The sequence below is a fragment of the Rana temporaria genome, chromosome 3 (assembly GCF_905171775.1).
Source record: "Rana temporaria chromosome 3, aRanTem1.1, whole genome shotgun sequence".
NCBI classification, from domain to species: Eukaryota; Metazoa; Chordata; class Amphibia; order Anura; family Ranidae; genus Rana; species Rana temporaria.
In genome coordinates this window covers 412,712,649-412,738,783 of record NC_053491.1, presented here as the reverse complement: position 1 = coordinate 412,738,783, position 26,135 = coordinate 412,712,649, and the positions used below count along the sequence as shown (strand labels likewise).

Here is a 26,135-nt window from a genome sequence, read left to right as displayed (position 1 = left end):
CTTCATAGAAGAGACCTTAAGACGGATATTCCTCTTAGCCAGCCAGATACTGTCCCCACATTTAAGAAGTACAGTAGTGTCTTCTGATGATTTACAGAAGGTCAGCAAATTTTTTGTGCCTAACAGCAGATTGGCAAAGTTGGTTCTGGGATTGCATCTGTCACGTACCTGGCAGTGGAGCCCAACGTGCAGGGAGCAGCCTCTCATAAGCCTCTGACTCAGGAGCCCCTGGTAGAGTAGACAGAGGGTCAAGAGTCCAGAGGGGCACAAGCGCCTGATGGTAAGCTGAGTAGCGGACCGGGTGTGGCAGCAGGTAGGTGTAGAAAAGGTCCTGGCAGGATACCAACAGCAAGCAGGAGCAGAGGTGTGACACTTGCGGGACAGGAACCAAGCGGATGGCACAGACCGGATCAAGCACAGGCGGGCGGATCAGAAACCAGAGCAAGTCCAAAAGGGTAATCAAAGTCCAGGCCGGGTCGGTATAACAGGCGGGCAGAGAACAGAGCTGGGGGTTGAGCAGAAGCGGAGGTCAGACGTAGCCGGGGTCAGGGGCAGGTTGCAGGCAGAAGAGGTCACAGGAAGCCGGGTCAGGTAAACAGGAAACCAATAGGTAAACAGGTGCAGATTCTCCAGGGATACGCTGTAGACTGGTCAGCAAGATGGTGAGGGACCAGGCTGCTTAAATAGCGTATCTTGGCACCAAACGCTGTCACCGCGCGCTCCTGCCGAATGCGTCGGGGCTGAATTATCCTGTCGTTGTTATTGATGGCCAAACTACTGGAACATCTTTCATGACAGCATCCTATATGCCATGGCAGCTGAACACTTGCCAGAAAAAGATGAAAAAAAAACAAAACACTGCAATGGTTAAGCCGGGTACACACCACAAGTTTTTTTTTTAGTTCAGCCCAGCGGGTTGATTAAAAAAAAACTGTCAGCTCCAGTCAGAGCCGCTGTACTAACCATGCAAGGTCAATTCAGCCATCTCCCCAGCTGAGCTGTTGTGTTCTGATAGGGAGACAACCCCCCTGCCAGAAAAATCCGATCAGCGCTCTCTGTCATTGATCTGGAGTCAGTCGGCTGCTAGTTTTCCAGCATGCATGTCCGACAGAAGCCGGCCAGATTTCAGACAGACCGACACACACGTGGTCGAATGTCAACCGGTTATTTTTTCGGCCCGTGTGTAGGGGCTTAAGACACTTCAGGGTTGATCCCGTCACAATTAGTTAGATTGGTTAGAGCTAGGGTGTAGCACAAAAATGTGTGGAGGGAGTGGTGAGGGAATGATAAAGTACACAAGTAGATGAGGGTTTACGTTTATTGAAACTAATAGAAGGAATTCCTTCACACATATAATAGAGGTGGTAGGATAGATTACACAAGGAGGTTTCAATAATCATTTAAATGGGAAGTTGTGGAGACGCTTTCAGATATTTCGAGAGTCATAAATATATGGTACATTTATAAAAATAGGAAAGTTATAAGAGCCGGTTCACACTGGGGCGGCATGACTTTGGGCGCGACTCGGCAAGGCGACCTGAAGACGACTTCAAAGTCGTACAAGAACCTTTTTCTAAGTCGGAGCGACTTGCGTTGCTCCTTTTAGAACGGTTCTATTGAATAGAACGGGACGCGACTTGTCAGGCGGCTGAGTCGTCTGATGAGTCGCCCCAGTGTGAACCGGCTCTAAGGGTTCTAGAGGGTATATATATTCATAAGTCGATAAGTGGATTATTATATATATAAGTATTTACTGTATGTATGTATGTTCTAAACAATTAACTGGAGACAAGAGTTTTTGTTTAACAAACTGTATGTATGTGTTGTGTAAAAGAAAAAAAAAAAAAAAGACAGGTTTAATAAAGATTATCTGATTAAAGATAAAAAAAAAGCAAGGGATCTATTGGTGGTCAGAGTCTGAGTTCATCCATAGATTCTCCAAGATTAGGATTCAATTTCCTGCTAGGAAATTCTACAGTTTTCATGCTATCCCTATCCGTAGCTGAGCCTCCTTCTTGGCCTGTATAGTTTTCCTGCATGTTGGTGGGTGGAAAACTCAAGCAGCGCAATGTCTCTTTTTGCTTTATCAGCTTACACAACTCACTTAACATAATGCTGACTGCATTAAATTATCACTGCAGAATGCATTTTAAGTTTTAGAACAGTTCATGCCAAGGCGGTTTGGTCATTTTTGTATAAATTTAAAACAAGTTGGTGTAAGTTGGACATCGATCAAGGTTTGTGGCTTGCTTTGGACCGCATACCAATTGCTTCCAGTCTGTGGGTAATATTAATTGCCTGTGGCTAATACTGATTAGTAGCGCACACATTTGTATCTGGAATAAAGATCACGATTTCTGCTTTTTATTCACGTGGCACAAGCTTCATCTTTTCCATATTGTAAGGCGCTGTCTTTTATCTGTGACCTATTATCGAACAAAGTTCAAATTCAGAGTGAGAGTAGAACGGAAGCCAAGTAGAAATCGGCAACCTTTTTAATCGAATGCCTCCAGCTTACAAGGCTAGAACAATTTCATGCTGTACAATGTGGTTTTCTGCAAGGCCTATGGGGAATACATCCAATATAATGCTGAGGAATGTTCCTCTCCCCAACATGGAAAAGTGATATATCATGGGAGAACCAAACTGAGGGACAAACTAGAGTAAGAGTAAGGCAATTTGCAGAATGATGATATACAGTAAGGAAACAATGGTTATTAATCATTCGTGAATCCCAAATAAACTTCAAGGATAACGTTAGAAATGGAAAGCAGATATAATCCATCCTATGACTCAGGAACAAAAAAGAAAATCATTTAGGGGCCAGTCCATCCTAAAGTAATATTTCAGTTATAGGAGAGTGCTTGGGGCTTAGGCATCCACTACCTTCCTTATTCTCCTGGGGACTTCAGTGGATAGCTGGACACCATAGTTCCTGGGTTTCCACTCACCTTGGAGAGTCTCTCCTTCAAAAATAGGTGTATCCATCTCTTCCAGTAAGTTATCCATAGTATAATATGAACCCCAAAGGGGAGAGAACTTTCTACACACAAACAGAGATTTTACACCTGAAGTTCTTGAGTGTTATAAAGCTGGCCATTCATGCAGAGAAATTCTTTGGAAAATGTTAATATCATTAAGAAACCTGTTAAAGTGTCTGTTAAGCCTTTTTATTAAAAACTGCCAGCCGCTCTATTAGAGGCTGGCTTACCACACTGTGTAAATCCTTTCTAAAAACAAGCATTCTAAATAGCTATTTAGAGCTGTCTTCAGGCCGGTCACGTGACTCGTGGCTGCTTTTCAGCTCCGATACACGGCTACTGCAGGAGGGACCGTGATTTCCCTCTGACGTCAACTGGGGAAATAACATGGCCGCTCGGCTGCTCCTGCTGGAGCCCTGTCTTGGAGCTGTAAAGAGGCTGCGAGTCACGTGACCGGCCTGAAGACAGCTCTAAAGAGCTATTTAGAATGCTTGTTTTTAGAAAGGATTTACATAGTGTGGTATGCCAGCCTCTAATAGAGAGTCTGGCAGTGACAATTTTAGTTTTGTTATTTTCAATAATAGTGGCGGGGGGCAGGGTGGAGCGGAGACAGAGGCCGCGTACACACGGTCGGTCCAAACCGATGAAAACGGCCTGAAGTCCAGTTTCATCGGTCCAAACCGACCGTGTGTACGGCCCATCGGTCCGTTGTCCTTCGGTCAAAAATTTTAGAACTTGCTTTAAAATCGAATCGATGGACCGCTGCCCGATAGGTCAAAACCGATGGTTAGTACACAAAAGCATCGGTTCAAAACCCGCGCATGCTCAGAATCAAGTCGACGCATGCTTGGAAGCATTGAACTTCGTTTTTTTCAGCACGTCGTGTGTTTTACGTCACCGCGTTCTGACCCGATCGGTTTTTGAACTGATGGTGTGTACGCACATCAGACCATCAGGCCACTTCATCGGTGAACCGATGAAAACGGTCCGTCGGACCATTCTCATGGGTTTGGATCAACCGTGTGTACGCGGCCAGACAGGGCGCTGACAGGCAGGAATGAGGGGTTGAGGGAGGAGAGAGGAGAGCAGAGCAGGGTAGGGCAGCGTATGATGTAGGAAGGCTCTTTGACCACAGTGATCAGGGCTGAGTAGCCATGGTTATCGTGGTCAGTATAGAGAGGGGCATACAGCAAGTGGCAGATTCATGGAGGTTTTTTTTACAGTTTAGAGGGGGGCATAATACACAGCACAAGCACTGTGCTGTTTAATCTGCTTTAAAGGACCAGAATCTGTATTATTTTTTTGGGGTTAACAAACACTTTAATACGTCTGGGATTCCATTTAAATTTCAGGTCTGGAGGAAATTTTAAGGGCATTTGAACAAAATAATTTTATAGCAAGAAAGAATGTTCTGACAAACGATGTTTCTTCGAATCTGGCCAGCTTTAGAAGCTACTATGTGATTTAACTCTTCGGCATCTATCATTAAAACTGCTTTATCACTTTTGGGTACACTGATCCTGTGCTGGTTTATAAAATGTAGAAGGCAATTAATATAACAAACGCTCAGCAGGAAATCATGAAAGTCAATCCTTTATTCCCCTACAGTCCGAGAAATCACAAGACATTTCCCAGCCGCCTCAGAACTAGGCATGAGGGGGTTGGGGTGAAGTACCCTATATAAAGCTCTAAAGGGTGCGTGATGCTCTATAACAACCGTTTTTTGTGAGGCGCAACCTTGGGTTTCCATATGTACTGCATTACTGCACAAGAATGCCTTTTGCTAATGTGTTTTAACATATTTTCTACAAGAAAGATCCAGTTTTTATGGGATCCTGATGTGTTTGTGTTACCAGTAAAGTATTTCAGATGCTCTAGAAATAGCTTACAGGGTGACTGAAATTAGCACTTTTGAGGTAAACTGCTAAAAGAAAATATAAGAGAAATAAGCAGGCTTTTAACAAATAGACAATTTACCACACATCGTGTGATGTACATATTGATAATCACTGTTGTGTCTCACAAATAACTGCTGTTAGAGAGCAGTTTACTCCTCTCCTGGTGCCTTTGGCCCTCAAAAGTGCAGATACTATAACATAAATAAAGGATAAGTACACCCTAACACAAAAAATCTCTACGTCTACAGACATCCACGATCTAACAGTAACTTATCTAGCCCTGTAAAGAAGAAATCAGTAAAAATACCTTTTTTGAATCCGATCAGGTCCGGTCTCCAGTGGCGGAAGTTCTGCAGAGCACACAGCCAACAATGGCTGTGAAATTATGGGAAGTGACATCACCAATAGACTTACTATGGAGCTTCCGTTGTTGGCTGTGTCCTCTGCACCTGCCTCCACAGCTCAGTGTGGAATCGGGTCGGATTAAAAAAAGGTATGTACCATATTTATCGCGGTATAACGCGCTCCCGCGTATACCACGCACCCCTAATGTTGCCCCCGAAATTCCTGTAAAAAAAAAAGTTATATGATTTTATTACTTACAGTTTTGGTGTCTTCCCAGCGTCCATCGTCCGGTCTGGCGTCCGTCTGCGGCCTCGATGGTGTCCTCCCGGCTTCTCCAGTGCACGTCTTACGTCGAGTCCCCGCTTCCCGCGCTCAGTTCGAACGCCTCCGCCGACATATACCGAGTGCAGTACACTCGGATACATTCGGCAAGGCTCGGCTTAGCTCGCGCTCACGCTCTGTGACGTTTATGCGTGAGCACGAGCGAAGCCGAACCTGGCCGAATGTACACGAGTGTACTGCACTCGGTATATGTCGGCGCAGGATTTCAAACAGAGCGCGGGAAGCGGCTATCGGCGTATATCGCGCACCCACGATTTTCCCCTTATTTTAAGGGGAAAATAGTGCGCGATATACGCCGATAAATACGGTATATTGATTTCTTCTGTATAGCATTAGATAGGTTAGTGTTAGATCGTGGATGTCTGTAGCTGTAGAGATTTTAGTGTTACTCCCCTTTCACACTGAGGAGTTTTTCAGGTGGTACAGCGCTAAAAATAGCGCTGCTATACCGCCTGAAAAACTCCTGCCCAGCCTTCTCAATATGAAAGCCCTGAGGCGATGCGCTGGCAGGAGAGAAAAAATCTCCTGCAAGCAGCATCTTTGGAGCGGTGAGACCTTCCCATTTAAAACAATGCATTGTGGGCGGTATTAACCATTTATCGGCCCCTAGCGGGGGTTAATACTGCACCGCTAGCAGCCGAATCCCACAGGAATTCCGACGGTATAGCACCGCTATTTTTAGCGGCGCTATACCGCCACCGCGCCTCCCACCCCAGTGTGAAAGGGGTCTTAAGGTGGACTTATCCTTTAACTTTATATAGTTGCACAGGGTCCAAATTCCCCAAGATCGATTAGCATTTTCACCTGGCAGCACTAGGGTTGTCAGTTCGAAATACCAACCATGGCACTAGCTGCTTGGAGTTTGCATGTTCTCCATGTGTCTGCATAGGTTTTATCTGGGTATTCAGGTTTACACATCAAGATCATGCTGGTAGGTTAATTGGCTCTAGTATGTGTATGTATAAATGTGAGTTAGGACCCTTAGATTTTAAACACCTTGGGGGCAGGGACTGATGTCAATATAAATTGATGGAGATATAAGTACCTGTAATAAATAAATAAAATAAAGATCCAGAGTGCAGTACAAAGTGGCAACAGGGTGCCCTTATAATTATGCCACTACCCTTGAATGGAACGATCTACTCAACAGTAACAGCATAGTTCTGGTCAGATGAGGAAATCAGAGTAGCAACACAGGAATGTGTGATGAGATAGGTGACCACTGAACACCAATGCAAAGATGAAGCGATTGCTTTATGAGTTCAGAGTTGTGGATTAATGAAAAGAGATTTCTTGGAATGTGGTTGACAGAATAAAATTTGCTGGGTGCATTGCCAACAAATATTGGGCTGATAATCTCCTAAAATGAGTGTCTACATCAGTGTTTCTTAATTAAAAAAAAAACTTAAATGTTACTTATTAATAGGAGATCAATCAGAAGCCCCCCTTCACATCAGAGGTCCCCCCATCTCATTAGAGTCTGTTTGAGGGAGAAGAGAAAGGTGTCGGTGGAGACGGAGAGATTGAAGATGTGAGTTAGAGAATGTAGAACAGAGCAGTAGTGGGACCATAGTAGTTCAGAGGGTACAGGGTCCAGGAGGCAGGTGCTGAGGTGGGCCTCAGAAAGTCGTTTATCTCTGTTACAACTGATGAAGTTGCTAAAGGAGCAAGATAGTGGGCCAGATTCAGATAGAGATACGACGGCGTATCTCCTGATACGCCGTCGTATCTCTGAGTTCCGTCCGTCGTATCTATGCGACTGATTCATAGAATCAGTTACGCATAGATCTCCCTAAGATCCGCCAGGTGTAAGTGACTTACACCGTCGGATCTTAGGCTGCAATCTCACGATGGCCGCTTGGTGGCGCTTCCGTTTGTATACGCGACAAATATGCAAATGAGGAGTTACGCCGATTCAGAAACGAACGACCGCCCGGCGCTTTTTTTTACGTCGTTTGCCTTCGGCTTTTTCCGGCGTATAGTTACCCCTGCTATATGCGGCGTATCCTATGTTAAGTATGGCCGTCGTGTGCGGGTCGAATTTAGAATTTTTTACATCGTTTGTGTAAGTCGGTCGCGAATACGGATGGACGTAATTTACGTTCACGTCGAAACCAATAACGTCCTAGCGACGTCATTTGGAGCAATGCACGCTGGGAAATTTAGCGGACGGCGCATGCACAGTTCGGTAGGCGCGGGGACGCGCCTGATTTAAATTCTACACGCCCCCTAGCCGCGGAATTTGAATTCGGCCAGGGGATTTACGATACGCCGCCGCAACTTTAGAGGCAAGTGCTTTCTGACTAAAGCACTTGCCTCAAAAACTTGCGCCGGCGGATCGTAAATCAGATAGGTTACGCGGATCTAAAGATCCGCTAACCTATCTGAATCTAGCCCATTGAGTGTAGTAGTAGACCTGGACCCCGTCCCCTCTCAACTAGTACATTGCCCCTCCTGCTCTGTTCTACCCTCTTAAACTCACATCTTCAATCTCTTCCCCCCTCTCAATCAGGCTCCAATGAGATGGGGGGGGAAAGCTGGACTGTGTAGATCTCATCATGAATTGTATTGATCTTGTTTTTGAATTGATTAGGAGTCTCCTGGGCAAGTAAGTAGGTTAGTGGATGGAGACTGTAGGGGGCAAATAAGAGAGTTAAGTTTAGAAAAAAGTTGACAAGGGCTGCATGAGAGGGATTTGATGAGAGTGACGAAGTAGGTTTGTTTAGCAGCTCAGAGGCAGGAGTTGTACTTTAGAAAGGCAGATTTGTTTATGGTGAAGATCTGAATGAATGTAGTTTTACACCACAACTGATCAACAGTACGGCTGTGTCTCTTGAGACTTCCAGTGTTGTCTGTTTGCCAGGGTTGTAGCGGGCGACTCCTGGTTCTGCACATAGAGGGGAGAAAAGGTGTGTCCAGGGAGGATGAGGCTTTACTATGGTTTTAAAGGATAACTGTAAATCTAGCAACCTTCTTTTCTTTCCATGCTAGCTGTATCTATTTACTTACCTCAGATCAGAAGGCATCCTGGTCCTGTGGTGTACACTGGGCGGTGCTCTGGTCCTCTCCAAACCAGCAAAAGAGTGGGACTCTGGGCCTGCAGCTTTTGTCTATAGCCCCTAATAGAAAAGCAATCTACATACAAACCTGCAGGTTGGGGGCTTCTCTATCAGGGTCTACAGAATGCATGGAGAATACCAATCTGGTTTAGTGGAGGGAGGACTTCCGCCTGAAGAAGGACACAGCTCCTGTCCTTTGTTGCCTTCGGATTTTAAGTAAATATATGGAAGTATAATAAGTAGTATTGAAGGGCTGTTGGGAATATGTTATTTATAAGTATCCTTTAACAATTATTTTAATATCGTGGTAGTGTTACATAAGCAAAAGCTGTAATGGAGGGTATAAGTAAAATGATTTGTTATTTAGTTTACTAAATGGAGACTTGTTTTTTTGTGCAGCCACTACCACAGTATGGAGGTCTTCACTCACTATGACTTGCTGAGTTTGAATGGGACCAAGGTTGCTGAGGGGCACAAGGCCAGTTTCTGTCTGGAGGACTCGGAGTGTGAAACAGGTGTGTGCACACAGACAAGTTCTACATCTGTCTTTCTGGTATTCTCTGTTTGGCCCCCTTTTATCATCTCATCGGCTTCATTTTCTGACATCAATCTTTTCACAGATGCACAGAAGCAGTTTGTGTGCGCTAATTTTGGTGAACAAGGGATCAGTATTGGCTGCTGGGATATTTACAGACATGACATCGACTGCCAGTGGGTCGATATCACTGATGTGGCCCCAGGAGATTATTTCTTTCAGGTGAGATACCTAAATCATTTCCGAACAATCATACATACAATTTACATACCGTTTAGATGCATTTTTTTTTTTTAAATGGCTTCCAGAACTTAATGAGAAGCAGTCTGTACTGAGCATTTGCAAGAATCAATGTCTGTTCTATAAATATTATAATAGTGAAGCCTCACTTCTCAGGGATGGCTGTGGATGCTGTTATTTTGTTGTATTCTTTTCCTAGACCACTGAAATACAGCTTACCAATTGGCTTTGCTGCCATTAATAAGTAGTCTTTAAAGCGGAGTTCCTCCCAAAAATGAAACTTCCCCTTTTCGGATCCCCCCCTCCGGTGTCACATTTGGCACCTTTCAGGGGAGAGGAGGGAGAAGATACCTGCGTAATCCAGGTATTTTCTCCCACTTCCAGGCATAGGTCTGCCCGCTCCCTGCTGTCTTCTGGGAGACACACATGTCCCAGAAGACAGCAGGGACCAGTGGGATTGTGCATGCGCAGTAGGAAACCAGGAAGTGAAGCCGCAAGCCGCCCTCTGTCACTTTTCTTCTGGGCTGATTTCTCAGGGATGCCAGTGCAGTGGTAGCTCTGATGATCTCCCAAAAGCAAAAGAAAACTTCCTCTGCCAGGCTCTGACTGATGGCATCATCTATTGCAGAGCCCAGCAGAGGAAGTCTTCCTTTGCTGACACTTTTTCTTTACTTGTCTGAGCAGTTACTGCATGGGCATTCCTTCCCCAGAGGTGTCGGCCCAGCCACAGGAGCAGTGATAAAGCGGTCACTTCTCCTGTCAGTGGTGGTGCACTTTCTGCACTTGGCAGACACAGCTGCCCCAGTCGCCCTTAGTAATGATAGACTGTATGCTAGCTGTCAGCAGGTATATACTGTATGCACAGGTAGATGTGGATGCACAGGTAGAAATGTGCCAACGTCCCGATATACTGTACTTGCGTAAGCAAGTGTTTAAATCCATGGACACACACACAAGCCGCCCCCTGGCATTTATTCCAATGCACATGTGTAGGCAAGTATGCTGTTAACATGTATACAGCCAATGTGCATCCACTCATGACTATGGGCAGCAGTACACAGCAGCTTAGACAAAAATTGTTTTCAAATTGAGCTGCAACAAAAAAGTGATATACACACAAAAGTACATAAGAAAAAGAATTGTAGTTGCGCTAAAAAGTGAAAATTTAAAAATCAATATTAAAAAGACCAAGCTGTATAGTCCATAATTCAAAAGTCCTCAAACAGCTTGGAGTATATGGTGATAAATAAATTGCAATGAATCAAGAGTGTAGCCACCACCAGTAAAAAAAATGGAATAAGATGTGCGCTTACCAAAAGGCAAGCAAATTGTGCTTGCGGCTGAACCCCAGCCAGGGTCTTTACATAGGAACCGCCATCGGCATCTAGGATGATGAAAAATAGTAGTATTTAATAATAAAAGGTTGCACTTACAGAAATAAAAGATGAGCCGGCCGGCTTCCATGAACGCCCGTCCACAAGGACCATAACGCTACACGTCAGAGCGTCTCCTACCCATGGAAGCCGGCCCATGGGTAGGAGACGCTTTGACGTGTAGCGTTACGGTCCTTGTGGACGGGCATTCGTGGAAGCCGGCCGGCTCATCTTTTTATACTTCTTGAATTTTATTTCTGTAAGTGCAACCTTTTATTATTAAATACTACTATTTTTACGGTACATCACTATTGTGGATTCAATTCTTTTTTGGTGGTTTACCATTGCTGTGGACGCTGGGAGAGTTCTGAGGCTGTGAGGTTGGAGACAATTCGGTTTAAAGGCCCTGGCTGGGGTTCAGCCGCAAGCCATTAAAGCTTATCTGTCTGGTAAGCGTGCATTTTATACGGTGGTCTCTATCGGTGGTGGTCCTTATTTCTCCAGTGTGTCACAAATGTATTGTTTAATTGCGGTACATCACTATGTGAGCATTTTTCTTTCTGGGATTCCCATTCCATCTTTGCCATAACCGGAGGATAATCATCCTAGATGCCGATGGCGGTTCCTATGTAAAGACCCTGGCTGGGGTTCAGCCGCAAGCACAATTTGCTTGCCTTTTGGTAAGCGCACATCTTATTCAATTTTTTTTCACTGGTGGTGGCTACACTCTTGCAATTTATTTATCACCATATACTCCAAGCTGTTTGAGGACTTTTGAATTATGGACTATACAGCTTGGTCTTTTTAATATTGATTTTAAAATTTCAATTTTCACTTTTTAGCGCAACTACAGTACACAGCAGCTACCCCAAGGTGTAGAAATATGCTTGCATTTTTCTCTGTATGGCCCCATGAGCATCGTCTTCTAAACATGAATGAATGAATGAAAAACGTATAAAGCGCGGCGCATGCGAACTGAATCGCTTCATAGTTGATTACTTCCTGAAAGTATTGTTGAGCTTGAAACACTGAAAACTAAGATATCAGGAATTCTGCAGAGATTTATACCTGTTTAGTGGTAACTTATTTGGACAATCATGTTGCTTGCATTAGTGAGCAAGTCTTAAGCCCCATACACACTATTTGATTTTCTGCAGATTTTTGTCTTCAGATTTACCATAAGGCCCCTTGCACACTGGGGCGTTTTTCATGCGGTACAGCGCTAAAAATAGCGCTGCTACACCGCATGAAAAATAATGCCCTGCAGTGTTCAATGTGAAAGCCCGAAGGCTTTCACATTGAAGCGGTGCGCCAGCAGGAGCGCACCAAAAGTCCTGCTAGCCACATCTTTACCGCGGTATAGGAGCGGTGTGTTCACCGCTCCTTCCCATTGAAATCAATTGGAAAGCGCGGTATTAACCTGTTTTCGGCCGCTAGCGGGGGTTAAAACCTCACCGTTAGCGCCCAAATATCGCGGTAAATACGACGGTATAGCCGCGCTACAAATAGCGCGGCTATACCGTCACCGCGGCTCCACGCTGCAATGTGAAAGCAGCCTAACATATAATATGAGGTTAAACCTTAAGAGTTTTAATTTGTATGCAATCAGGCAGGCCCTTGGACATGGTTTTGGTAAATCTGAAGACAAAAATCTGCAGAATATCAAATAGTGTGTATGGGGTTTAAGGCTGGGTTCACATATGTGTAGCCGCGGTTCACAGCATGGGATCTGGTGCGATTCTGTACACCAGTTCAGGTCCAAATTTTTGCCTGAATTCACACCTGAACCGGACCCAAAGACACACAGGACCCTTCTGCAATCCAGAATGCGGCTGCACTGGACCTGTGTGAACCAGCTCCATTGAGAGCCGGTCACATTCACCTGTCATGCGAATTGGATGTGGGGAAACCTGCATATATGTTAACTTAGCCTTAAAGGTTCTGTCCCCCTCCAAGCCAGCTGAATTAGCTGCATTTTAGGTCTGACGGCTTCAGGAAATATTTTGCGTACTTATGAAGGCTTCTAGTGACCCCTTCAGTAAGTAAGTGGAATCCTCTCAATTTCTATTGTCCGAGCTTTGCTACAACATCATTGCAGGTTACTTGTTTAAAACAATGTGCCTGCACTAACATGAAAATGTTAGCATGCCTGGAGAAGTCTGGGTACTCTGGGCTAGAGTGGGTAATGTAGGTCCTTTCATAGGTCGTTATTGGTACCTGTCTCCACCTAAAAGTTCTTCTCACCTCCTTTAAACAATCCAAGGCATTGCCGATAGCTGAGCTTCATGTCTGCTCCAGTGGAGTGCTTTCTCTTTCCCTCTCTTTTAAATGCTTTCCATTACCAAGTCATCCCTTTTAGTCAATTCCTCTTTTAATTCCATAGCAGCATGTGACAATAGGTAAGATGCTAGCATTTATAAGTCACGGTTCCATTATCTCATGAAAAACTTGGATTGTTATCAAGAGACACAGCTGTTTCTCATACTGAAGATTGGAAAACGATTACTCATGTTGAAGACTTCTTGGAACTTTCCTAATAGTTTCTCATACTAGGGATCTAACATAATGGCAAACTGTAATAAAGTAGCATTGAGGGGCAAAGAAACAGATGGTATGTTTATGGAAAACAGTCATCTTACCACAATGTCTCACTGAAGTAAAGTACCCTCTACTGGCCAACACAGCTGCTGCATTACTCAGTATTTTATCTTCTTTTTTCATGTGTTCTACATGTTTGTGTCCTACAGGTTATTATTAACCCCAACCAGGAGGTGGCAGAGTCAGATTACACCAACAACATCATGAAGTGTCGATGTCGATATGATGGCCAACGTATATGGATGTACAACTGCCATATAGGTGAGTGGCATTTGAGCTACAGCATTAGGGTCCCAAAATATATAATTTTGAGCACTAGCAGGTTGGCATTTGGAGTGCGGAATGTGATTCAGGGATTAAACGCAAAAGTGAACCAAATGCAGTAAGTTTTATAGTACTTCTGAGTTGATTTGTCTTTGAATTTCAGGTAGTAGTGTTCACATTTACTTGTAAGAAAACATTAATCTGTAGGTATGAGCTCACTGTGGCTACAGCTGTTACGTTACACACACTTGTAGGTGAAGGCAAGGTGTAAAAAGCCTGGGTCATTTCCCTGTTCCTACCAAAAAAAAAAGAAGCACTATTACCTTAGCGCTCAGACTTGCAGCATACTGTTGAAAACGAATGGTGTGTTGCAATCACTCCAAGGAAATGCTGAGTAAAGTAAACGGCAATTAATTCAGACACCAAGAGCCTTTTCTGTGTGCATTTACACTTTCATGGATCTTTTGAATCCTGACTATGCCACAGCTGAGGTGATATTTTGATGAAGCTTTTGGTGAGCAGCAGAAAAAAATATATTTAAGGCATGCACACGGAAAGTTAGACATTTTGGGTTACCTGTAAAATTATTTTCTTAAAAGTACAGTAGGAGTTAATATATATGACTACACAGGTTATACGGTCACTATCAGGTGAATGGATACTGGCCAATAAATAATCCCTTCCAGCTCAACTAAGCCTCAGTTTTGTAACAAGCAATAGACAGGGGGGGGCTCTACTGTGAAGAGGTGGCAGCTGAAGGCGTGTTTCACATGGGCTCCAGCTTGTAGAAGTACATCTCAAAAAAATTAAATATAATCAGAAAGTACATTTTTTTTCAGTATGCACTCAATACTTGGTCAGGGCTCCTTTAGCATGAATTACGGCATCAATGTGGCATGGAGGTGATCAGCCTGTGGCACTGCTGGAGTGTTATAGAAGCCTAGGTTGCTTTGATAGCAGCCTTTAGCTTGTCTGCATTGTTGGGTCTGGCGAGTGGGAATACATTAGGGGCTTGTCACATCACGGCATTCATTTACTTGGAGCACATGAGCACTTTAATATATGGACGGTTGTTACTATTTGAGTATTATTTACACCAATTGCATTCTTTGCACAGTTGTAAGCGCTGCATCAGTGCTCAAAATTCAAGTGCTGAGCTACTAGCCAGGCCTCAAGGGTTACTCGCCACCAGTTGCCCCACCCAACCCCTACCATGCCCCGCCCTGAATCCCACCCTCATAAATTATCTCATAAAATGACACTTAAATGTTTTATGCAGAATTAAGTTATAAAAATAAATATTAACAACTTTATCTGTGTTCGGTCTCCCCCATGCAGCCTACCTGTGTAGGCCCGTAGGGCAAGAGAAAGAGAAACGCTGCCACCTGGTTGATCAGTGCGCAGCTTTCATTTCAATAGCTGTGTTCCCCGCCCGCGCCGAGATATACAGCTCCTCCTCCTTGTCCGGGCATTTTGATAGATAGACAATCCTGGGATGGGTGATGTCTAAGTGCACGGACAGGGGAGGGGGCTGTATATGACGGCGTGCGGCGGGGAACACAGCTATTGAAATTAAAGCTGCTCCCTGCGCACTGATCAACCAGGCGGCAGCATCTCTCCTCTCCTTTCTCTTCCCCTACTATCGCTCCAACAAACCCAGGCTACCGGCAGTGCCCCATCCCCCCCCCCCAGCCCTCAAAATCCACTCACATTTTGCGAGCAGGCGAGTGGATTTTTTGAGGGCTGGTTATAATATATGAACTTCACTTTTTGAGTTGAATTACTAAAATAAATTAAAGTTAGGATGATATTGTAGTTTTTTTCATAAATGCACCTGTATAAGAGTAGTGTGAACAGAAAGATTTTACAAAGCATTAGAAGAGTTGTCAAAGCTTTCAAGTAGCACCCTTCAGCTCCAGTTTGTAAATGCTAAAAACAAGTTCAAATTGGAGTCCTGGTTGTCACTTTAAAAACAAGCAGCTAGCAGGCTTCAGCACTACATGAAGCTTTTTGAAAGTATGCTCAATCCTGCTAGCAGATTGTTTAAAAGTGACATTCAGCACTCCCATTAAGACCTGTGTATATCATTTCCAAACAGGAGCCGATGCTTATGCCGCGTACATACGACCGTTTTTCATGACGAGAAAAATTACATTTTTTAAATTGGTCATTAAAAACAAACGTGTGTAGGCTCCAGAGCATTTTTCCTCAACGTGAAAAATGGCCATTAAAAATTTAGAACATGCTCAATTTTTTCTCGTCGTGAAAAACGGTCGTGTGTAGGCTTTAACGACGGGGGAAAAAAACGTGCATGCTCAGAAGCAGGTTATGAGAAGGGAAATTTGCATAATCAGCCCAAAGGGTGTCGCCAATCGAATGGAACTTCCCCTTTATAGTGCAGTTGTACGTCACCGCGCTGTGCTCGAGCATTTTTTTCCCACGATCGTGTGTATGCAAAGCAGGCTTGACAAGAATCACATCAAGGAAAAACGGTCGTGTGTACACGGCTTTTAAAAAAAAAAGCTGTTCAAATCTTTTCAAGAGCTTGCTGTTCACATTGCTCTTCAAGCTAAAGCCTGTGTAAAAAAGACCTTGCAAACATGAACAGCAAAACCTTGATGCTGTATAGCCATGGAAACACTGACACTCCTGTTCAAATGAACCTTGCCAAGGAATGAGGGAACCTTGCCCTTGATACTGTAGGCCTGAGAAATGAGCTGACAAATCCACCTAAAGGATTGAGAAGTAGCCTGACCCTTGCAAAGACCCTTCAGGGTGAACAGACAGGAACTCAAACTGTCAAATCAAAGCTGTAGCCTTCAGATATACTGAAACAGCTTGAACAACATTCAAAGTGTAAAAGTCCCTTTCATAAGAACAAAAAGATGTTAACACAACGTCCTAAAATCAGGTGGCATGAAGGAATCACCTTAGGTAGGAAAGAAGACAAAAAGGCCTCAACACCACCTTATCGTGAAGAAGGGTTCCTTGCTTGAATGCGCAGCAAACTCTGCAAGCCTAGGTAATGGCAATTAAAAAGATAACCCTGTACATATGGAGCAACAAGGGAATCGCTTTGGAGAGGTTCAAAAGGGAGAAGACTGCAAAATAGACAAGTTGGGCTGCACAGGTGGAACAATCCATGCGACACCCTGCACAAAGGGTTTAACCGAGGAATGAAACATAATGGGGGTTATTTACTAAAGGCAAACCCACAGTGCACTTGGAAGTGCAGGCGCTGTAAATCTGAGGGGTAGATCTGAAATGAGGGGAAGCTCTGCTGATTTTATTATCCAATCATGTGCAAGATAAAATGCTATTTTCCTTGCATGTCCCCCTCGGATCTACAGCAAGTGCACTTTCAGTGCAATTGCAGTTTGCACTTGTAGTGCATAGTGGATTTGCCTTAAATAAATAACCCCCAATAGGTCTTTGAAATAGACTGGCCAAGGCAGAGATATACCCTTTCTGTGTAGGCTCAGGGCTAGTATTCAGAGGCACTTACCAGTCCATAGTTTTCACACCTTATAGTGGGCATGCCCCATAGAGCCTTCAGGAACTCGACTCTCTCTTGCAGGAAGATCACTGCCTTGAACTTGTATGGCAACCCACCAGCATGGTCACCAGGTACACTGTACACCACAGATCACTACCCAGAGGATCCAGCTCTGACCGGCAGACATTACCGGCTGCCCCTGCTCTTTTACGCAGGGTCCAGGTACAGTCTCTTTTGGCCTGCTGTCTGTAGCAACATATCTGAAAAAAGTTCACCTCTGCCCCCCCAGAGGTGCAATGAACAGGCCAGGAGTAAAGTGATACAGAGCCCATAAAGAACATCTTCAGAGACACAGGAGGCATGTCCCTGACTGAAGTGACACTAGCTAAAAACTGGGTTGAGATTGCAGACTTTTTTGTCCCTTGTCCAGTTATCTGTAGGTGACAGCATAACCCAGGTAGTCATTTATATTAACTTCTATGATGTACAATTAAGAAATAGGAACTTGCAACTCTAGAAGTAACTGTCAATTGCCATTTATAATATGCTGTTTGGAAAAGTGAGAAAAATCACATATCAAGCACCAGACAATCCAATGGTTGTTTACTTATAGTGTTTTAACATACAAATTATATTTTTTTTCCTTCTAGGTGGCTCATACAGCACAGAGACCGAGGAAAAATTTGAACAATTCAGCGGACTCATCAACAACCAGCTGTCAGCCCGGTAGAACCGATAGGGAACAAAGTTCATCTCTTCCACATCCAGAGGAGAACAGGATCAGCCTCAAGTGCTCCAACAGCAAGCCTGGACAATGAAGGGGAGGGATCTATTGGCTGTGGTGCTAGTCCTTATGGGAGAGGGTTGTAAAGCTGTATCTTCTGGATAATCTTACATTCCTTGGTACTTGGCAACAAAGCAGACATCAAATAAGCAGTCTGAATACGCATGTTCTACAGCCTATCCACTCCATATAAGTCACTAAAAGGGGACCCCACTATCAGATGTGTCCACATGACAGGATTCCCAGGCCAGTAATTTGGATGCACACAAGATCAATTCTTCTAAAGAGACTGGCTAAGAAGAACACCTTTATTTCTATATATAATCTAGGGCTGTGCAGCTGATGGACTGAAGACGGTTGCTGCAAATTTACTTGATTGTACACTCGGCAAGTTGTACATGGTGCACCAACAGTGGCGTGTTGCTAATCACTGAAGAGCTGCCATGGAAGCCGAGTGCTTGTGTCATTCAGATGTACAGCATCAGGGACTGCACCATTACACCTAGCCAACTGATCCTGTTTCAGTCTCTCCATGCACTCTGGGACCATTATATCCACATACTATGGATTCCATATGGCATTTATGGTGCTATTAACTCTTCTGCCAGTGGATCCTTCAGCACTTTGCTGTGCTCCATGTCATACACCTTGTGTCCGACAGACTTGCTAATATTCACAGGAGAGCTGCAGAACTGCCCTGCACAGCCTGTTATGTACTATGTATTGATATGTGAAATACACATCCCTGTACACCAATTCAGCTTCTCCCACCAGCCTGCAGTAAAGGCACCAGCACTGCATCCAAACAGTACATATATATCTCCTTTCTGTGTATGTCTAGGAATAAATTATAACTTATTACTATTTATATTTGCTCTCAATCACTTAATGCCCTGTATGCATGCGCACGTACACACAAAGAACCACTCTGCATATACTATACCAGGCAGAAAGGTGAGGCATGAGTGGCAGGTTACAATGGTGAGACACCCTGCTTAATTCTGGAGTCTAGAACCTTCTTCCTTCCCTGGTTATTGGGGGAATAAACCTAGTAATAAATCAGTGTGCATCATTTCCTGCAAAGGTACATGGGAGACAAATGAAATGAAGACACGGCTCACACAGCTGCCAATTACATCATGTTATGGTCACATGCTAAAAAAACATGGCATCCACATTAAACAGCAACAGATCAAAACATAAAATTACTTTAGTTTTGCAGCGATATTTCAAACAAAAGAAAATAAACTTCCACATCTCTGCTGCTTCAAGGCACTTGAAAAGGCAGAGGATGGTGGCTTCTTTAACAAAAAGGATTTATGGGATAATAGCCTTCCTTGCCTAATTAATTAAACAGCTCATGAGAAAAAGAAAGCATACGTGGTCCTAGAATAAACTTCATGGGCTTCCATACTATAGTATATTGTCTCCTTCATACAAATTTTACATTTTCTGAGCCAGGCAGATCTAAGGAAAGTAAGAAAATCTGTATATTGTTAAAGGTCACCCTATGTGCAAAGCCAAAATTCCTTAAACAGATGGACCTCTTTGGCCACATATGCCTGTGCTGCACCTCTAGTGTGCAGAAAACCCATGTAGCGTGCTGTAGACTTTGTATGAACACTCAGTGCCGAAAGATTCCAAGCTCACTCCTTCACAGACTCATCAGCCTCTTGTGTCTGCTGCCCTAGTGCTCTGTTCACCATTCTCTTCGCCACAGATGCATCCGTCGGAGGCCTGTCCTTGTAAGGCTGCACAGATACTGCAAAAGGAGAAATAGTCTTGTTACATTACAGGTGACATAACGGTTAAAAGTAAATCTAAACCCAAAACAGAATGACATTGTTAAAACCTTATGCATTATAATCAACTGCCGTTAGTTTTCCTAAAATAAGATTTTCACCATTTCCCTCGGCCACATTCCATCTCCATGCACTTCCTCTAGCGTCAGGTGCACATCATTGCTAGATTTCGGAAATGTCTGTAGTCTCCATTTTGGGTTCACGCGAGAACAGGGTGACAATATAACCCCACAACTGAGAGTGGTCACCTCATAGCAGGAAGTGTCTGACCAAGGACCTTCATGGCAGGATCACCAGAACCAAGTAGTATTTAAGTGAAAAAGTGCAGATTTGAAAATGATAAAAAAACATTTTTAGAATTCCATTAACATATTTAAAGGCTATAGAAGATTTCAGTGACGGGAGTTAGATCCCCTGCAATGGAAAAGGGGAGAGTATACTTACAGAATCCCTTTTCCTGCTGGCCCTGCGTCACTTCATAAAACAAATTTGATGCTAAAAGAGCTTTGAAAAATACTGCTTAAAAGAGCACTATGGGCAAAGCTTTTTTGGCCATATTTCTCTTCTGGGTCACAGAAGTGCACTTATGTCTGCTCTACTGTGACTCAGATCACCCAATAGCAGGCTATAGTGCAGAGCTGCTACAGACAATGGAGGGATCCCGACCATTTTCTCAGGATCCTCCCAGCTGCCTGATTGCCAGCTGGCTCCAGATCTCATTATGCAGCTGAGAGCCAAAGCCAGCTGCGCCTGCCCGCTCTGCAGCTCTGAGCTCTAGTGAGCGCTAGAGGGGCAGAACAGGAATTGGTGACCAACAGTCACTGCTCTCCACTTGGAGAAGACTGAAAACTGAGCAACCAGCAGTGATGTGAACACTCAGTTCTCATTCTTACAGTTCTCCATCTCGTGTGCCCCAGGAACAGGAAAAAAAATAAAAAGTAAAAAAAAAAAAAAAATAATCAGCATGTGCCTTGCCATATACTTAATATTAAGAGATCTGTCCAAGTGACATGCTCAGACCACAGATAATGCCCTGCTAACTATCAAAGTGGTTGCACAGGAGATTTTCTTTTTACCTTAATGCATTCTCTGCACAAAAAAGGTAAACACTTTCTATTGTCAGCAACCAATTGCACAGAGCAGCCAAGTATGACATGCTTGTCACTTAAAAAAATAAAATAAATAATAAATTATGTTACAATCACTTTACAATAATGTTCTGCATGTATTCATAGGACCCAATCAGACCTCATTTCTTAGCAGTTGCATTACTTTGCAGATTGGGTTTTGCATTATTAAATAAAATGGTGAGTGTTTAATTTTCATTCAACCGACAGCTCACATTGGTGCTGACCTATGCACATAAGTCAGCCATAACAGCTGTAATGGAAGAGATTGATGTTCTCTGCTGGATAGAGAAGTAAAGCATCCCATAATGGCAACATTACCTTCTTTCACAGTATTCTAGCTTAGTAAAGCAATCCTAAGTGGAAGCATTACCATACTGCACTATACTCAAGTTCAGTAAATCACCTCTAGGTGGCAGCATTCTCTTTCTGCAGAAGAACCCTCATGGCAAGCGTTACTGCCACCAGGACAGTGGTTTATAGTCACAATAAAAGCAAAAGATCATCAAGTAAGGATTTGCTGTACATGTGGTTACAATTAATACAAAAATGTTCCAGGCATGTTTAACAGAAGAAACGTACCATACACTCTCAAAACCAAGTATAAAATTAGAAGCACACGAATATACTGTATACCTGGGGCGGACTGACCATTTGGGCACTGCCCGAGGGCCCCATCAGGGTTGCCAGGCTCAGTAAAACCCAGGGACAGTACGTAAAAATACGTTTTTTTACATCTGTCCCTGATATGTCCGATACCGACATGCTTTTGATGTGAAAATCTCGAGATTTTAGCTCCCCTGCCTCTGCGCTGCCTCCTAGCAAGGTGGCCATCTGTAAGCCCGGGGGCCTCATAATCAATTTCCCAGGGGCCCCATGAGTTGTCAGTCCGCCCCTGCTGTATACCACCATTGCCTGCCTACTGCTGAACGAACACAATGCTACAAAAGTGATATGATGGTAATTCAGAGATGTGGGTCAGGTGACTTTACGTGCCAAAAGGAAACACCATCCATTATATCCTCAAGTGATATGATGGAACAAAGGCATCCAGCAACAAAGCAAAGTTCCTCTGTTCCCACTCCACGTGAATATTCAGGTACATTGGTTAGGCTGTTGCCTTCAGCAGATATGACATTGGCAAAACAAAAGGACAGCCAAATATAACACCTGAACTCGGCATTCATGAGTTGTTGGCAAGCAATAATAGACGTGATTATAAGAGTGGAGGAACCGTTGTCATTTAATTTACACCAAGAAAAAGGATTATACGGCAAGTCAAATTATATATATATATATATATATATATATATATATATATATATATATATATATATATATATATATATATATAATTTATTTTGGGAAACAGGATAAGTATTCAGATACACAGACAAATGCAGTGCATCAAAGGGTTGGGCAACAGAACCCCCCCAAAAAAAACACAAAAAAAAAAAACACACCACCACTTTATGATTGAAGCCAGCATCAGCTGAGGCCTGAAAGTCCACCTGGGAGAATTTAACAAAAAGTATGAACAGAAGGACTTTCTGAGAACCAAATGCATAATGCAGACAAGCCCAAGAAGCATCAAGTGATCTGATGGCGCAACAGGGAAAGGGGGAAAAAAAAAAAGTCATAATCTTCCCACCTAATGATGAGCAGTGAAAGCCACCTAGAAATGCTAGAACAAGAAACAGGTAGTGCCTACGATGATCTTCAGAAATGATGGAATTGAACTGTGGAAAGGGAGCTGCAACAGAAAATGTTAACAGTGCGTACCATCTCCAAACAATAGAGGGAAAGTTCCTTAGGATTTTTCGGAGCAAGACAAAGATGGTAGAACAACAATATCCTGGTTATAGTATTAAGCTCCACCAACAAATTCTGGTATGCAGCTTAAAGTGGATGTAAACCCACTGTCATCGTTTCCAATTTAACATAGGGCATATCTAGAAGGATATACATGCCTCCTGCATGTATCCTTTTTATTATTTTTAAACAGGTAGTATTGCTGCACAATCTAAAGAAAATGCATCCATTTGCAGTGTCCCGTAAATGGGAAAACTACAAATCCCGACAGCATGTAAACCAGGGCGCTGTTGATTTCTGTGGTAGTTCATCGGTTTTTCCTCTCAGCGTGAAACTGTCTGCCTGTATGATGTACAAGGCAGACAGTTTACACTGACAGTGTGCAGGAGACCTGCATGGCATCAGCAATCTGCCGATTGCTGGTGCAATGCTTTTTAGGCTTCAAAAATAAAATAAAAAAAAAGGAGTAAATGCTAATTTACTTATCTGCAAAAACAAAAAGTGCATTTATGATTTTTTGTTTAAGGTGAACTTATCCTTTAAGGCCAAACCGTGATACAGACTAGACTGGAGAAAAGACAGGATTTTATAGTGATGGAAGTTCCTCGCACCAAGGCAAGTAGGTTTTTTCAAATGCAATGGTAGACTATGTGAGAAGTCAACTTCCTCCTAACTTTCAAGAGAGTGGGTATGACTGAATCGGATAGGCCCCGGTGCCTTAAGACCTGGCCTTCAAAAAAGGAAATGAAAGCCTGCAACTAACAAGCAGGGAGGCAAAGCACCAAAATTAGGAAGGGTTAATATCAGTTATAAAAGATCACTGGTTTGCCACAAAAGAGCCCAGTACAATCCAGAAGATCGAGGAACCAATGCAGGCCACAAGTGTACAACTACTATAGAGATATGGGGGGGGGGGGGCATGTCCAAGATGGCGACCGGGCTAGACGTCTAGGAGCGAAGCTCTGCACCAACAGAGGGGATTTCATCCTGCTTCCTTATCCTGACCTGGCTGAGACCGCTCTAATCTTCCTAGCCGGCTTGTGTTCATGGGCCTGCCTCGCAAGCACAAAGGGGAAACTCGTAAATCGCAACTTAAGGGAACCTTGGCCCGATATTCTGATGTGGCTGTGCACGTGGAGGGGACGTCCAACATGGCGACACAAACCTCTGAAACAGACCCGGCTCTCACACAGAATGCTAACTTTGCGGCACTTATGCAGGCCATCAACGGATGTCAGGCAGCTCTCACCACAAAGATTGACTCCCTGCAGATTCAGATGGGCCTCCTGAGAAAGGACTATGAAAAGATCTCCTGGCGGGTGTATGAGGCCGAGTTCTGGTGACTTGGTTGACAATCAGGGATTCCCTTACTTTGAAAAACTCTATCCAAAATGACAAAACAAGTTTTGCCTTTAGTTTTACTTTAAGGCCCAGTTAGAAAATTAAAGGCAATATCTAATGTAATGCAGCTTTACCTGTTCTCTCATGGGCCAGCATTTTGGACTGACGGCTGCCCTGAGACAAAGGACGGAACTTCATAGCAGAGTGAGTCCTGCAGGATGCAGCATATGCTATAAGAGAGAGCAACAGTTAAAAAATAAAAAGGCAAAAACATCAGATAAATCACAGAGAATGTACATCATCAGGATGTTGTAGCAAAAGCCATTTTGCAGTGAAGCATCCTACAATTTTACTGTAAACCAGCTGACCATTTTATTATTAGGAAATAGAATGTAAAACAGTTTAGGAGAGCACTCCAATGTTCTTAGATCTGACATGCCACATCTAAGGATGGAAGACTGCTCTCCTGAAATGTTACATATGGTTCTCATTCTGTTTTCTAATAACGGGATAAAGCTTTGTAACAGCAAGATTTGCCTCACTGCTTTCTTTTAGAAAAACATATCAGATTCTTTAAAGGCTCAAAAAGGCAAATCTTTCGTAAAGCACAGATATATATTTTGTGCATCAAACTGACTGGGGGAGCCTACAAATCAGTTAGTAACCCTGTCCTTGGGCATCCAAACATATTCTTTCCAGATCTTTTCTTAGAATAGAAGTAGGGTTGCTCTTCGGACAGTGTCCTATGGCTTTCATCTGTAGGCCCCACATGACCATCAATGCATTTGACCAAAGGGTCACTAGCATTCACCTTGGCCTCATTCAAAAACCATGAGCAGCGCTAGACGCATAAACAAGATGCTCATTCATGCTGTACAAGCCACACTACCCGTGTGAATAAGCACTAAAAGGGGGGGGGGGGAAATTCTAACCAAAATATGGAATGATTTGCGGTTCCAGGGTCTTGTATTATACAAGGAAAAAAATAAATAAATTGTATGGATTAAGGGTAAAAGCGTCTGCGTTTTAAGTGGTCCATCCTTTAGGGAGATTGCCCCTTGCTGACAGACACCCTTCACCAAGACAGGAAGGGAGGGTAAATCAGCAAAGGAGTCACTAGGCTTGGATTTGTGGGTACATGTGCCCAAACTTTATGTTTAAGCGGAGCTCCACCCTAAAGTGGAACTCCTGCTGATCGGAACCCTCCCCCCCTCTGGTGTCACATTTGACACCTTTCAGGGGGAGGGGGGTGCAGATACCCGTCTAAAAACAGGTATTTGCACCCACACAGTCTGCGGGCAGAACGTCGCCTCTCCCCCCCCCCCCCCCCCCCCCCGTTGTGTTCTGGGAACACTCGGCTCCCAGATTACAGCCGGAGCCAATAAGCAGCATGCGCCATAGGGAACCGGGCAGCGAAGCCGGAGCGCTTCACTTCCTGGTTCCCTCACCGAGGATGGCGGGGCAGCAGAGTGCTGGCTTTTTTATTTTCAGCGGACATCCGCTTTAAGTGCCCTTGTCTGACCACAATTGTTTAATGCCGATCTGCCCCATTTATATTATTTTTTGCATCACTATGCACTTAGGCATGCTGTGAAAATGCAAATAAATCCACACTTGCATCTGAACAACCCTCTCCCAGCATTCCACAAAGCTGACATCGCAGCAACATCTTACCATCCTCGGGACTGGAAAATATTCCCAGGGCATGCGACTGATCAACCCACTGCAGGTGGAAACCTCTGTCTCTGCAAACAAAACAAAACTGCATTAGAGCCATAACATCTACATACTCCCAACAACTACCAGTTAATGGAAGGAAAAGATTGCATTGGTCTCAATCTTACAGTCTTGATGAGGAGAAACCAAACCAGGACTCTAGGCAAATGGAACTGAAAATGTATGCCTCTCATATTCCCAACATACTCTTGGAAAATAGCATGCCCCACGTGCACAAATCACCCCTTGTATAGTACAATAGGACAGATTCGGGTAATATTAGCTCTACATAAAATGCATTTCATGTTTTTTAATGAATACATAGTCAAATTAAATTGTGCTTAATATTTATTGTCTGGATTTAAATTAAAGCGGGGGTTCACCTGCAAATTTTTTTTTTAAAAGCCAGCAGCTACAAATAC

The 26,135-nt window shown here is 43.7% G+C and overlaps 2 protein-coding genes across 2 annotated transcripts in view; one reads left to right on the top strand and one right to left on the bottom strand.

Annotated features, from left to right (window-relative positions):
- The window catches only part of LOXL2 (lysyl oxidase like 2), a 111,779-nt gene extending 92,996 nt beyond the window's left edge, over nt 1–18,783 (top strand). Inside the window, exons 11-14 of the mRNA XM_040346078.1 lie at nt 9,025–9,140; nt 9,246–9,382; nt 13,521–13,632; nt 17,782–18,783. Of these exons, the coding sequence (XP_040202012.1) occupies nt 9,025–9,140; nt 9,246–9,382; nt 13,521–13,632; nt 17,782–17,861 (445 nt within the window). The 3' untranslated portion in view covers nt 17,862–18,783. The remainder of the gene's footprint in view (nt 1–9,024; nt 9,141–9,245; nt 9,383–13,520; nt 13,633–17,781) is intronic.
- A 254-nt stretch (nt 18,784–19,037) lies between these two features.
- The window catches only part of R3HCC1 (R3H domain and coiled-coil containing 1), a 30,344-nt gene continuing 23,246 nt past the window's right edge, over nt 19,038–26,135 (bottom strand). Inside the window, exons 6-8 of the mRNA XM_040346079.1 lie at nt 25,672–25,742; nt 24,132–24,227; nt 19,038–19,677 (exon numbers count right to left, since the gene is read on the bottom strand). Of these exons, the coding sequence (XP_040202013.1) occupies nt 19,562–19,677; nt 24,132–24,227; nt 25,672–25,742 (283 nt within the window). The 3' untranslated portion in view covers nt 19,038–19,561. The remainder of the gene's footprint in view (nt 19,678–24,131; nt 24,228–25,671; nt 25,743–26,135) is intronic.